The sequence below is a fragment of the Myotis yumanensis genome, unplaced genomic scaffold, assembly GCF_028538775.1.
Source record: "Myotis yumanensis isolate MYYU_CA2020_CCGP unplaced genomic scaffold, mMyoYum1.0.hap1 SCAF_6, whole genome shotgun sequence".
Taxonomy (NCBI): Eukaryota; Metazoa; Chordata; class Mammalia; order Chiroptera; family Vespertilionidae; genus Myotis; species Myotis yumanensis.
In genome coordinates, this window is record NW_027223757.1 from 92,020,016 (window position 1) to 92,034,676 (window position 14,661).

At 61.2% G+C, this 14,661-nt stretch overlaps 1 protein-coding gene across 6 annotated transcripts in view; it reads right to left on the reverse strand.

Moving 5' to 3' along the window:
- Window positions 1-14,661, reverse strand: part of ANKS1A (ankyrin repeat and sterile alpha motif domain containing 1A) — a 176,500-nt gene that overhangs the window by 21,510 nt on the left and 140,329 nt on the right. For all 6 annotated transcript variants that reach the window (XM_070418724.1, XM_070418723.1, XM_070418727.1 and 3 more), the window contains 2 exons: window positions 8,939-9,005; window positions 4,077-4,183 (listed from right to left, as the gene is read on the reverse strand). In XM_070418724.1, the coding sequence (XP_070274825.1) occupies window positions 4,077-4,183; window positions 8,939-9,005 (174 nt within the window). The remainder of the gene's footprint in view (window positions 1-4,076; window positions 4,184-8,938; window positions 9,006-14,661) is intronic.

Genomic DNA, 14,661 nt, shown 5'->3' on the forward strand with positions numbered 1-14,661 from the left:
CTGCCCTGCCCTCTGGGTTCTCAAGTGAAGTGGCCACAGTCAGAGATGCCAGGACAGGACCTCTGCTGCGGCTCAGCCGAGAGGCCAGTGACCGGAAGCTGCATTCCAGGACCTGTTGCATTGATCCCACCTTCAAGTGCAGCTCGTTAACAGACGTGAGACTGGCGCTCAGATGCCCCTCCCTGTGGGGGCTGGAGGCCAGGGTGGTGCCAGGGGGACACATCCACCGCTGCCATGGCCCCTGCCCCTGCCGTCACCCTGAGTAACCCCGGGCCGGCGGAGAGAGAGCAGTGAAGGGGAACAATGTGCTAGAAGGGGCCCGTGGAGCGCAAGACGGTGTCTCAGACCAAAGAGCCCAGCAGAGACAGGGCAGCAGCTGCTGCGCACCAGCCCCGGGACACCCACCGAGTCATTAGGTTCCTAAGTGACCACAGAGCCGAGTTGGTCCCGGAGGCTGGACCCACGCGGCCCGAGGTGCCTCTCAAAGCCCAGCAACCTGAGCTCCTGGCACTCCAGGGCCGCAGGGAGAGCCGCCCTCTGGGGCAGGCGCTGCGGGAGGAAGGGGCAAGGCGGGGACTGCAGTGTGGGCAGCACCTCCCCTTGAAGCCTGGGAGGGAGGAGGGCGAGGAGGTGCCATCTGCTGGCAGTGCCCGCCTCTGGGCCTCAGCGCTCACCTGCGACTCCACCACAGTCCCTGGTTCGCCTCCCTCTGCGCCCGGCACTTACAGGCCTGGCCGGGCGCTCAGCACTGGTCAGGCTGCTGTTTTACTGCTTTACGTGCCTGCGCTGCCAGCTGCACGGTCATCTTAGGGCACCTACGTTTCAGACCCTGAAGAAGAAGCCGGTGTTCCCGATACCACTGCACACGGATCGCGGTGCATATGGATACTCGTGTCTCGGACTCTTCCTCAGCCCTCCAAGGTGGAAGTTCCCACAGACACTTCAAAAACACGTTTTCAATGTCCACATAACACCCAGCACTAGGGACACCGTCCTTCACTCAGTCAACACCTCCACGAAGTCCCAGGGACGGAGACCCGCGTGCTCGGAGCTGCAATGGCCTCCTCCCTGCTCCTAGGAAAGTCCATGTCCTGTGGGCAAGACCTGTGGTGAGCCAGAGTGGTGCCAGCCCCGGCTCAGCCTGGCGCCCCTGGAGGCCACTGCCCTGACCCCGCCCCGCCCCGCCCATCAAAGGCCCTGACTGCCTGCAGGCGAGAGTGTGGACGCAGGTCCAGCTGCAGTGCTCGCTGGTCTAGCCCCTCCATCACCTCAGAGGAGGAGCAGCCAAGAGGAAGAGGGTGTGGGGATGAGCCAGGACCGATCTTCACCTCCTAAAGCTACACCTGGGACCAGGGGGCAGCAGCCACAAGGAGACACATTTCTGCTCAATATGGAGCATGCTCTCAGTCAGCCTCGCGACGGAAAACACCGACGGGATACACTATCTCCGGGGTCAGTCCTGTCCCCGGAACATCATGACAAGGACTCGAGCGATGATCAGACCACATGTTGAGTCCCTGCCACCTGAGAGGGGCTGCGTGACGCCCACAGATGCCCTGTATTCCTCCCACAACAAGCTGTGGGAGCCTGTCAGGGGAAACCCCACAGCAGTGGCTCGTCTGTGAAACACCGTTTCCAGATGTTCTCACTACATCTGGAGCCCGGCTTCCCAGGAGTCCCGTGTGCAATTTGTAGGAGAGTCTCCAGGGCATTTCAGAACCAAGGGAGACAGGGCAGCACTGGAAACCACACGGGGACGCGGCACTGCCAGCGCGACAGACGTTACACCATATGTAATGTTTCTAAACAAACAGGGCCCTGCGCCTGTGTTTTGGTCCTCGTTTTTCTGGTTGCTAAAACTTAATTAGCCTCACACCCATCTGGCAATTTACATGCAGTTACCCAGGATGCTTTGCGAGGCCACCCAGGCCATTCTAGTGCCTGCAGTAATGCGCTGGTTCGTAGTCCCGCGATGGTTTGGGCGGGAGTCCGAAAGCAGTGAGAGGAACAGCCTGGGCCGGGGCCACAGGAGGGCCTGACGGGGCCTGGAAAAGGGGCTGCTGGCCTCCCGCGCTGAGGGCCCTTCCCCCGTGGGAACAGACGCCTTCTGACAGGTCTTGAGCGGACCTCTGGCCCAGGGCCAGGCTCCCCAGATGCCTGCCTGCTCCTTGCTGGTCGGGCACAGGGAAGGCAGGGAAGCGGTTTTAATGGTGCCCTGACAGTTGAGGGTCGGGAACCTTACCCTTTCCAAAATTAGCAGGAGGAGCGAGACGTCAAGGCTCAGCCTCTAAAATACTGAAGCACAGGGAGGGGACATGTGATGTCCCGGCCCCCCTCCCTCGCCCATCTGCGGAAAGGGTGCGCCAGAGGGAAGGCCCCTCTCCACTCGGTGCCAGGGGCACCCATCCCCTCACGGCTGAACCCTGCCTCCATTCTGGGTCTGTCGGCCTTCCCCAAGGGACACTGGCGTGTCAGGGGTTAGGTTAGGTTACAAGAACCATAAATATACTCAGTTTAACTTTAAAAAAAATTGTCATCCAAGCCGGTTTGGCTCAGTGGATAGAGCATCGGCCTACAGCCTGAGGGTCCCAGGTTCAATTCTGGTCCAGCGCACATGCCCGGGTTTCAGGCTCGGTCCCCAATGTGTGGCGTGCAGGAGGCAGCCGATCAATGATTCTCTTTCATTATTGATGTTTCTCTCTCTCTCTCTCCCTCTCCCTTCCTCTCTGAAATCAGTAAAAATATATTTTAAAAAAACTGTCATTTTAAAACCTAATATTTTAAAATCTGAAGACTTGCAGTCTAGCCCTACGCTGGCTTTGGAAGGTGGCTTGGTGCCGACGTCAGCCTGTCCTGGAGGCGAACAACCCAGGTAAGGGGAGCTGCCTGGGCCAGGCCCCTCCTGGGAGCACAGGCCAGCGCCCTGAGAGCAGAGCAGGCGGGCAGCTCGGGGCTGACCCTGACCAGTCCCTCAGCCAGGGCAGCGCAGGGAGGTGGGTGCCAGTGGGGATCTGCTTCCGAGAGAAAAGGCCGCTCGATGCCACGTCAGGACTGCGTTCCCGGGACTGTGCGGGCAGGCGGCAGGGAGAGGCGGGCAGGGAGGCTTGCCAAGTTCCCCGAAAACCAAGCTCCTGAGGTAACACGTGCAAGACGGCGACTGAAAGCACATGAGTGGTTACACCCACTCCCCACATCCACGTGTAAGAGGCGAGTGTGGCTCCGTGTCAGAGCTGGACCCTCGGGCCCAGAGTGCCTGGTGCAGGCTCCTCTGCTGCCGGTTCCTGGCGCTGTGACCACCAGAGGTGCTAACACGAGAGCTCACCCAGGGCTGCTGGGAAGCCCAGTGAGCCGACGCACGCCACTGCCGAGGGCGCCCAGCACACAGCAGGCCGGTGAGAGGCCATGCCGCCCCGAGGGGCCGGTCGCTGCGCCCAGCTGTGTCCCCCGGGGAGGTCTCGCTCCGTCAGAGGGAGCCGCCTCACGGGAGCCTGAGGAAGGACACCCAGGTTTTCCTTTCTGTTTCAACCTCGTGTTTGTAAGAAGAGCACGAAGTTACACCTCAGAAGAGCAGCCAGCCCTCCAAACCCCAACTCGGCCTCTGTCGGGGCCACTGCGAGGCCCTGGGCACCGGGCCCCTGGGGCCATGCAGCCACCCGGACAGCGACTTGCTCAGTGCCTACTTGCTGGACTGCAAAGTTCTGGCGAACAAAGGAAACTTCTGGTATCCGGCCAAGACGGGGGAGTCAGCACAGGGACCTGGCTGTCCCGTCCACCAAAACTCCTGTCTGACAGGAACGAGACGGCCCGAGGCCTCGCCACACCACACCTGGCCCCAAGTCCGAGAGGGACAGGCGGGGACAGAGGGCTGCGGTCAGGGACCTCCTCCTGGGGACGCAGACTTGCACAGAGCTCTCCCTCCAGGAGTTTCGGGAGCAGAGGAGAGGGACAGTCCAGAAAGGGCACATGACACGGCGGTTCAGACCGGGGCTCAGCTCTGCCCTGGTCGCGGCTCCGAGTGGTTCCAGACATCAGCCGGCAGCAGGAGCGGCTCCCACGCCCCGCCGCCTCGCACTTACCAGGAAGCGGACATCGTCAAAGCCGTTCAGAAGCAACCTGCTCTCGTACTGCTGCAGGCCCAGCGCCGCCAGCCACGCCCCGACGCTCTGCTCCAGTGCCCGTGAACCTGCCGAGAGAGGAATCGGCAGACGCTTGAAAAGGGAAAAACCATTAAGGCAGCAGCGGCACTCAGAGGAAGACAGATGGCACTGCCACATCATAGTCATTACCATAAAGCAGCCAAACCACGGACGAGAGACGAGAGCGGAGGACCCGCAGCGCCTCGTCCGTGTGCGGGCGGGGTAGCCCGCCAGGCGCCGTGCACACCCACAACCTCGGGCACGGGCCGCTCACCCCTCGGCCTCTGCCCACCGGCCGGGAAGCTAACCCCCAAGGGTCTCCAGGTCAACTCCTCATCAGCGTTCACACTGAGGTAGTTCATTCACAGAGTCCGGTCCCACGGGCACCAGTGGGGCTGGAAGCGCCTGTCATCCATGCATTCGGAGCCCCGTGGGCTGTGGCGCGGGGCCAGTCCTGCGACCTTGCAGCACACACGGGTCAGGAGAGCACACGCATCTTCATGCAGCCAGGGACACGGCACATGCACCCAAGCAGCAGCGCACACGGCAGGGAGGAGAGGCATTTACTTGTTTTCCCCCAACAGTCCCGGAACAAGCAAACCATGGCCCTTTGTGCCAGAGGCTCAGGCAGCGAGGAGCGGCGCCGGGCGCGCAGGACAGGGCTCGGAGACCAGGCTCCGGGTGCTCTGCTGGGACGGCGACATCACACTCCGCCCGCTGTGTGGCCAGTGGGCCAGGAGCCAGGTCCACGCTAGACCCCGGGCACTGGCGAGCGGGGCGTCTCCCGGGCGAGGGCGCTGTCTGAAGGGCTGCCTTCCCGGGCAGGGCGGGTGTGCAGGGGCTGGGTGTTCATTTTCCTCGGATTGTGGCTGTTCCTGTGACTCACCTGCCTGCCCAGGTGGAAAGCAGGCAGGCAGACCCAGTTCTTGGCTAAAGATGAGAAAGCCCAGCCAGATAAGAGAAAAGGAAGCAGTCCTCTGTCCGCCGCGCTGGCGGCTTAAGTCTGTGCACGCTCCGCGCTGTCCACCCGCCGGCCGAGGGATAAAGGCAGCAAGAGTCCTCCGGGGTCTCCGGATCCCGACGTGCTCCTCAGGGAGGGCAGGGAGGTGGGGTGAGGGAGGAAGTCCAGCCCTTCCCGGCAGACCGAGGGCGCTTGGAGCGGAACGCCTTAACCCCCACCTACTGCTCTGGTGCTCACGGGCAAGTACAGATAGAAGGGGGAAAAGAACAGGGGAGGAGAGAGAGGCGTGAGGAAGGAAGAGAAGAGCAACTACGAAAGCATCACCTCCAGAGAACTCTTGGCAGTCTTGCTGGTGGAAGTCATCCTGCTGTTCCTGGCACTTCTGCCCTCGGGGCAGCCAAGGCCACGGGCATGGTTGTCTAGGAGACCCCGGGGACCCAGGGTCCCAGGCTGCCCCTCATCTGTCCTCTGCTGAACAGATGGTGGCCGGGGACGGCCTCCCACGCACGGCAGCCCAAGATGCCGGGTCTGGGGCCACTTGAGGTGCCTGCCCTTGAGCGGGCTGTCTGCTCCAGGGACCTAAGCAGCAGGCTCTCGTCTACCCGTGAAGTCAGGAGTTCCCGGCTGCTGATTCATTCCTGCCTGTGATCCCGCCGGGCCGGGCCGGGCTGTGGTGCTGCTGGCTGCCAGAGGGTGTGTGCGCTCACAGAGCCGCAGCGGAGGGCTTTGTCTACAGGCTCCTGGGCTCCACGCCGCCTGCTGCCGGCCGCTCCACAGTCCTTGCTCACTCTCATAATGCCTGGCCCTCCCCTCCTCCTCCCCTCCTCCCCTCTACGCTCAGGAAATACATCAGGGATCGGACATCGAAGCAGAGGCTGCTGCCGCCGTCACCGCCGAGGGAGGACACAGCAGCACGAGCAGCCGAGCAAAACGACAGATATCCCAACATCCGACATTGGCCCACACCCGCCAGCACAAAGGGCAGGAAGGGATCTCAGGGAGGGTAGAGAAGAACATTCCTATAGTTCTGGCTGGCAGTTCCTAGGACGGCCAGAGAGGGGACAGAGGAAGGTCACCCACCGCCCAGAGGACACAGCCCAGGGGTTAAGGAATGACTGTGCCTCTCTGCCAAGAGGCATCACAGGAATCACAAAAACAGCGACCAAGTAAGGACGTGACACCTGATACTCCTCAGGTGAGCGCACCCAACAGCCCCGAACCGCCCCGAGCGACCTCTCTCCGGCCTGCGGGAGCGCAGGGAGAAGCCCCCGAGCAGGCTGCCCACAACCTGAAGGAGGGCACCCCAGGGGCGGCACCGGGGACCCGGGGAAGCCAGGCCCAAGCCCCAAGTCCAGCTGTGGAGACAGGAAAGGTAACATGTGCAGAAGACACCCAGGGACCACATGGGGACTGCACCCAACAGGCTGCTGCCGGCCCTGGTGCGGGGCTGGCGGGGGCTGGCGCGGGGAGGAGGCCCCGGGGGAGCAGGCATTCGGCGGCTACTCGACAGCGAGAATGGCTGGTGAAAAGAAGACAGCCACGCGGTCTCTTCCGCTTGACAGAACAAAGCCAGAGTGGCCTGGCCAGCGGGCAGGCTCACCGCCCTGGACTCGCAATGTGGGGTGAGCTGGAAATGACATCTGTCAGGGGATTCAGGGAACTGGCTCCAATGCTGGCAGCTCAGGGGCTCACGGCCCCAAACAGGTCTGAGACCCCAGTGCCACAGAGGTCTCGCCGGCAAGCCCACGCTCAGCTGTGGGCTGGCTGCTGCAGGGGCTGCTCCCCCAGCCAGGCTGGCAAACCCGAGCTCAGGCCCTTCTCTGGGATCCAGAAGCCCAAGGACAACCTGCACCCCGATACTGGTCATCAAAATAAACCAGAACCCTGCTCTGGGCCGAGGCCTGGTGCTCCCTGGGGTCCTGGCGAAAGCCCCCTCCTGACCCTCAGACAGAAAGCAGAGTGCCGGGCAGGCTGAACCCACCCTCTCCACACGTCACGCCTGGCAGGGGCCGGGCACGTGGGCGGGGATCGGCCACATGGTGGACACGCTGTCCCGGTGGCACCCTCGGGAGCCTGCCTTTGACATCCTAAGCTGGGGTATGAGGATGAGTCAACCCGTGAGAATAAAAGCAAGACCGTGTTGGGATCCAGGAACCTAGGGGGGTAGCGGGGCCAACCAGCTCCCACCACTCACATGGGTCATGGGGGCAAGAGCCGGCCGGGCAAAGGAAGGGCTCCACGCGCCTCCAAGGACAAGGGCTCCTCTGTTTCCAGAGGTGCAGCCGATCTCCCGACGGAGCCACGCCGAGGTGACTGCACAACCAAGCTCTCAAGCACCTGGAGGTGGGGCCCCTCTGATACAGAGGGTGCAGGAGCAAGACTGGCCTCGGCTGAACTGTCAGCCACCCATCCCTGGAGGGGCCCACCCATCCCTGGAGGGGCCCACCCATCCCTGGCAGAGCTCTGAAAGGGCAGTGGTGTTGGTCTCAGCCCTGAACTTCTGCCCTCAGACACCTGACCCTTGGTCAGGCCTGCACACTACAGCCGAGCTCAAGGCTGCAGGCCCGAGAGCAGCAAGTGCCTGCAGACAAGGCCACAAGCCAGGGAGCCCCTCTGTGGACCCTCCGCAACCCAAGACAGACACAGACAGACCAAAGCCAGCTGGGCCTGCTGGAACCCAGGGAAGCAAGGCTGCTGGAGGGAGGGCGCCCCGGAACCCAGTCTGAGAATGGCGTGGAGACAAGCCGAGCTGATGCCCCTAGGCTTCTCCGGACACGTCGGCAGTGGTTTCAGGAGTGGAAGCAAACACAGCCACTGTTCATTGAGTGTCTCCAGCTCAAATATTTGCACACGTCACTCAGTCCCACAACCTATGTGTAGGGACTGTTAGGCCAATGGCGGGAGTTGGGCTCAGAGAGGCTAGTGGCTTGTCTGAGACACATGGATCTAGAACCACGATTTGAACCCAGGACGGGGCCCCAGGCCTGTACTCCCACCACAAGCCCACGCCTCAGCAGGTCCTTTCTCCCCAACGTGCACACGCACCCCACCCACCAGACTTCCCCTCCAGGGCCAGGGGCCCACGAGGAACCGGAGGTCACTTGGTGCTAACGGGTCGGCCCTGGATGGAGCCCCCGAGCAAGCGAGGAAGCCTATCCCTTCGGTGCAAGAGGCCTCTCCTTGTAAGGGGCAGAGACGGGGGACGGGCAACGTGAGCACTATTCTGAGAGGCACCTTAAGTGTCACCTGACCTAAGAAAGTAACAACCACAATCAAGGACAACAGCTCAGATAAGGCCTCCTTGGCCCCTGTTTCAAGTGAAGGAAAGAGAAGCAGACCTCAGTCCTGAGGCTTTGAGATGGAAAAAACACCCAAAGGAGTAGTGAGCTGAAGTGAAAGACGAGCGACTGAGGAAATGGAGAAAGACATAGGAGGAAGCAGCAAAGCCGACCCCTGGGGAGATGCCCGCTCACAGCCGCGGCTGGGCCTGGGTTGAGCGAGGCCCCCAGTGGGGAGCCCAACACCGAGAAGCTCCGGTGTCAGCTCCTCGGAGAAAGCCCACATTCATGACAAGAATGATGACTGAGGGCTGCTCATTAGGAAATGTAGTTTCTGAATAGGCAGACCGAAACTCAACTTGCACACAGCCCCCTCCGATCTGTAAGAGGAGCCATGGCCCCACTGAGGACAGCGAGCTGGGCTGTCCGGACAAGGAGCGGCTGAGTGGGGGCACGGTGGCCTGAGGCTGACCTCTCGCCCCTCTCTCCACCTTCCGTGCCAGAGGAGCCCGGGGCGGAAGGGCACCAAGGCCTGTGTGCGCAGGAGGCGGCTCGGTTCGTACCTGAGACCTTCTGCTGCTCCTGAGAAAAGTCAATCCCTTCTCCGATGGAGCTCATGATCTTCTCAATCTGAAACGAAGAGGAACAGAAAGGAGAGGCGTCAGGCTCGGGCTCAGCAGGGGCAGCTCACCGTCCGTGCACCGGGCAGGCCTCGGGGCTCCTCCGAGATTCCAAGGGAGCACCAAACTGCAAGGCACCGGGACCTGCCACAGATGGAGAAAAGCCCACAATGGCCATGGCCAGGCGGGGCCTGAAGACAGGCTCTGAAGGGCGCGAGCGGGTGGAGATGCCAAAGAGCTGCTCTTCCAAGGCACGCGTGCATCACCCCCAATTCTCCCGGACCAGGCAGGCCTGGGCAGAGGGTGGGAGCAGGCCAGGCCCGGCACGCTACCCTGCACGCGCCAGCATTCCGACCCACGAGCGAGGCGGCCAGCTCCGTCGCAGCAGCCCATGTGCCGAGAGCAGCGGCAAGTCAGAAGCACTCCACAGAGCACCGATACCGCATGGCCGCCAGCTCAGGTGCGGCCGCTTTCCAGAGCGGAGATGAGCACGTAACCCTGAGAGGAGGGCCTTTTGCTCCCTGGAGGCCAGCCGTCCCAGACAGAGCTCCGCGTCAGGGATGCGAAGGGCCGGACACTTGTCCTCAGGACCACAGCAGACTGCTGGTCTCAACGCGTCTCATGTCTCCAGCCCTGGCCCGGTATGGACCACCTGTCCCAGCCACCTGGCTTCGGTCACCCCAGGAAACCTGGCCAGGGGCAGCAGGCCTAGGTGGCGAGGGGCCACCTCCTCTTCCTCCCCTCCTCCTTTCTGGGTTGCAGTGATCATGAGCTCATTCACTTGCTCTTTTTCCAAAAAAAATGGAAAGAGAACCTTTTGTACCAGGGCTTGGAAGCTCTCCTCTAAGTGCAAGCGAGGAGCCTGGGTCTGACAGTCAGAAAAACAGCCGCTCTCCAGCCAGCCTGCAGCTGGCAGACAAAGCTGGCACACTGACGCCCGGCAGAAGAGCTCAGGGCAGCCGGCCCTGCCCTGCCCCCCTCTCCCCCCACCCAGCCTGGAAGGGGCATTCTCCAGCTGCAGAAATGACTGCCTGCTACCAACACTGTGAACTCCACCCTGGGCTCAGCAAAAGCAAAGGGACCAGGACAGCTGACCGGTGGGATCGTGGCCGAGGCCGGCTGGCCGGCAGCAGCACCCCACAGCTCCCCCCTCAGCAGGCAGCGCGGTGCGGCGGGGAACGGCCCAGGTGGACAAGTGGGCTCTCAACACCAGTGCCTCCGCGTTCCGTCTGTAAAGCGGGACAGGTCCTGCCTCCCACGAAGGGGTGTGTGGACCAGGAGTATTGTGTTTGTAAAGCATCCGGCCGAAGCCCTGGCTCACAGAAGATGCTCCATACAAGGCTGGTCGGCTTTCCACGTCCCTCCGGTATCTGAATGCTCTAGCCCAGTGAAACTTATCTTTAAAGTTTTAAAACATATTTTTCTCACATTTATTTTGTGACAGGTAATGAATGCATCCACATGATTCAAAAGGTACAAAAGGACATTGAGAGAAAAGTCTGGAGGAAACCAGTATAACCAGTTTCTCCAGTGTCCTTCTGGGTCCATCCACTCCATGTAATCAAATCTATGAATGGATCCCACCTCCCCACTGATGGAGGCATTCCCTTTCCATTTAAGACGACCCCTTGGAATTTTAAATGGATGAGGCACAGCATCCCGGGTGTGGCTGTGCCATAATTATTTACCAGGCCCCTGCCGTGCGCGTGTGGCCTCCGGTCCTTTCTCATGGTAAGCAGGGCCGCAGCGAATACTGTCCCACACGCATCTCTGTTCACCTGTGCAGTCCCCCGTAGAGTGATTCCTAGTTACCCCGAGAGTCCTGGCAGGCACAGACCTCACAGGTCCTCCCCGCTCTGACTTTGCTAAGGCCTTCCGGAGACGGGCAGTTGCTAACTGCCCCAGTCAATTCACCCCATTTGCAGAAAACACTGATTTATAAACATTCGTCTTTTCACGACTTAAACCTTTTTTCTAACTTCAACCCAGGGGTCCCGCTGTTTCCCCAGGAAAGGCTCTTCTCCAGCGAGCTGCTCCCCACCCGAGGCTGCACGCAATGCCACGCCAGCACCAGGCCCGAAGCCTGGTGACCCAATCAGATGACAAGCCAGGAAGCTGGGCAAAGCACACGACACGTATCTGCTGATGAGCCTTCTTTTCCCTTTCCCACATTTATAGGAGGAAAGTAGGGCGCTCGGGTGAGGAAACATCCTACGTGGGTGATGGGTCCTTGCCCCAGGTACCCCTCCTCCAGGCCAGAGGGTGTGTGTGGGAGAATCACCATGCAACCACCTGGGCGGTGGAGTCAAGCATGTTTTGTTTGCTATTTTATACCCCCCATCCCTGGCCCCTGGGCTTGGCTCCACACACACACACACACACACACACACACACACACACACACGAGGGGGGAGGGAGGGGAGTAGATAGGAGAAATATGAGTGGTTTCCACTTGCTTGGAGCCGGCCATGAAAAGTGCGTTCAAGGCCACGCAGCGGGTCAAGGGTGGGAGAGCTGAAATGGAGGAGACTCCAGTGTCCTTTGAGGTGAAGTGGTCACCCACACGGCACATTTCACGGCCGTCATCACCTAATATCCAAAGCCCCAGCTGGCCTATCCAATCCACACCTCCTGGCTGCCTCATTCATGAGACTGTGCTAAAGGGCCCTCTGGAATCACAGCCAACAGGCGCCCTGAGGCCACCGACCAAGGGCCAGGAGACGCCCCACAGCCCTCGGGTGGTGGTGAGGACTCAGGACTGTCCCCTCCACTGGGAAGGGACTGTGCTCTGTGAACGGCAGCACAAGCCCGCGGAGAGGACCCGTTACAGGGGAGCTGAGGACCAGCAGCGCGCAGCAGGACTGCCAGGAGGGAAGGGGCAGCGCAGCCGTCCTGCCTGTTCAGAGCCCAGCAGGTCCCTGCCCTGGCAACGCCGGCACAGACTGGGGCGTGGTCCCGCCCGGCCTGGAGACGGGGAGGAGCTGGGCCACATGGTCTCTCCCTGTTCACCGCCCTGCCCCCTCCAGGCCCAGAACCAGCAGAGGGTGAATGTGGTCATTCAGTCTAGACTAAGAGGAGCGGTCACAGAAGGCAGACACCATTCTGATCTGATCTACATTTTGTGCAGTTTAACCATTTAGGCTGCTTTCCCAGGAATGGGGGGGGGGGGGGGGGGGTGATGGGAAGGGGGTGATGGGAAGGCTCAGCTCAATCTGTCTTCTCTACTGTTGAGAATCACTGTCATTTTTGGAGAGAGCTGGGAAACAGCCACACTGTCTTACTGCACTTCCCACCAACTCGATTAGGGAACCTGTGTCTGGTAAGGAAAGACCTGAAGGCTATTATCATAATGGACTCATGTTTGGAAATAGTCCATTTTTAGAAAGTATTCAGGATGATTCTATCCTCACCCCCCCCCACAAGGCTGTATAATATGCATTCCCTATGTGCCCCTCCCCCCCCGGGCTGTATAAAATGCATTCCCTGTGTCTGAAAACAAAACCAAAAACAAACACGGAGGTGCTGCTGCCCAGGCCACCTGACGTCTGCGTGCCTGGAACACGGAATCCTGGCTGCCCACGGGCTGCAGCGGGAGGTGATTCTGTGCACAGAGAGGCCCCCATTCGCCACCACCAGGACCGCTGCCAGGAGCACCTCGGACTAAGAATCCACTTTCCAGGCGAGCAGAGGGGGGCAGCTGGAGGAAAGAGTGCTTCCCTAGGGTTCTGAGGGCATTCTGTGTGCTAGGAGGTGTGCGGGGCACGGCCCGGCCCGTTCACAGCCGAGCCACCGGCCTGAGGGAAGCCTTCCCCGGGGGGTGGAAAGGTGAGAGGCAGGGGCTCCCAGCTGTAGCCGCGTATCAGCAGGAATCGCGTATCAGCAGGAATCACTCAGGTGGACCTGCCTGGGAGCAGAGGCCAGTGCAGCGGAGGGAGGGAAAGGGATCGCCTTCCTTCTACCTGCTTTTGTGCAAATGGGAACAAGGGATGTGTCTGTGATTCGCCAGCAACTGAATGTTGCTCCTGATGTCAGACACTCCCTCCCACCCCCTTCCTGCTGCCTGGGGAGCTGCCCGCTCCTAGGGCTCTCCCACCACTCGGGGAACACACAGCAGCCTCCTTGGGCCTGGAGCTCCACGTCTCCTCTGCCCCCAACATTTACCATCATATCCGCCCAGAACCACACTCTGCTTTGCACTGGTGCCTCCCTGGGGGGCTGTTCCACAGCGAGTCCCAGAGACACTGCCGAAGCATGAAGGGTGACGATCCTGGCTCCCAGGGGTGCCCTGTGCAGAGCTGGCGCACTGGCGTGCCCGGGACAAACAGGAACAGCTGCCATGTGCTGAGTGTGCACGCCAGGCCGGTCACTCACTGGCTCAGTGCGTGGGAGAGGCAGCCACCACGCCGGCCCAATCCGGGTTCCCTAACTCACTTCCCGCCTCATCTGTGCCTTTCCCAGATGGTGCCCATTCTCCAGGTGAGGAAGTCGAAGCTCCATGCCAGGACAGACTTCCCCGCTGCCCGCGGATGGCACAGGGCTTGCTCCCGAAGAGCTCGAGCTTCCTGCGGGGACCAGGTGGCAGCGGGGACTTTCCCGCCAGGGTCCCCACGCCAGGGCACAGGGCTGAGGCACGGGCCCTAACCTGTGCCCCAGGGCTGCTGGTGTCAAGGCCTCCTCCGCTGTGCAAGGACCTGAGACTGCTGACAGCGCGCTCCAGGCCAGAAGCCCCAAAGGACCCACCGCCACCGTCTCCACCTCCTCGCCGCAGGCAGGCTCTCGGCCCAGAGCGGGCTTCCCCTCCACACCGAGGAGGGTCATCGACTGCAGTCTACGTCTCTAACTGACCAGGTCTGGTCACTCTCCCCTCCCCCTAGAGCTTAGGAAGGGCAGGGATGGACTGAAGTAGACCAGTTGTCCTGATTTCGGACCTTGTCGCTGCTTTGAGGAGAGGGAGGTGGGACGGTGGGGGCGGGAAGGCTGCAGGCTCAGGGCTGTCAGCTAGGCCTCCTCCGCACAGGCTGGCAGCTCCGCTAACAAGGGGGGCCCCCTTCTCCACAGACGCGCTGGGGTCTCAGCTTCATGGGCCTCATCACAGGGGCACTCAGGCGGTGACCACATTAACTGTCCCACCCCCATCCCATCCCCTTTCCTGTGGGACAGAGACCACAGGGCTCCGCCCTCCCTGAAAGCCCAGTGCCGGCCTGTGCTGGGCCCCGTCAGACAGTGGGGTGAGGACCGTCATCGACCGCAGCCTCAGTCTCTAACCTCCTCTCTCCCTCCCCACGGAACCCCTCAAGTCCCTCTCCGAGGCTGATGCTGGGCCTTGCTCCCCAAAGCGTCTCTCACCCACGTGGACGGCCGGCCCTTTTCCTGACCCGCAGGTGCTCACGCCCGACCTACAGCCTGACTGGAAGGGAGTCCTGCTTGCACACAGTACCTGCCAGACGACCTTCTCAGAACGCAATCTTTAACGCAAAGCCCCAGAAACTGCTGGGAGAAGAAGAAACGTTGGGAGACGTAGATGCCAATGAACTTCATTATTGTCGCCACATCGCACTGGGTCTGTGCCAAGTCCTGGCTCCAAAAAGTGGGACAAGAATCTAAAAGTTTAATGAGGATATGTATTTGGATTCTAGTCCAATTTGCACAATCTACTCTCCATCCAG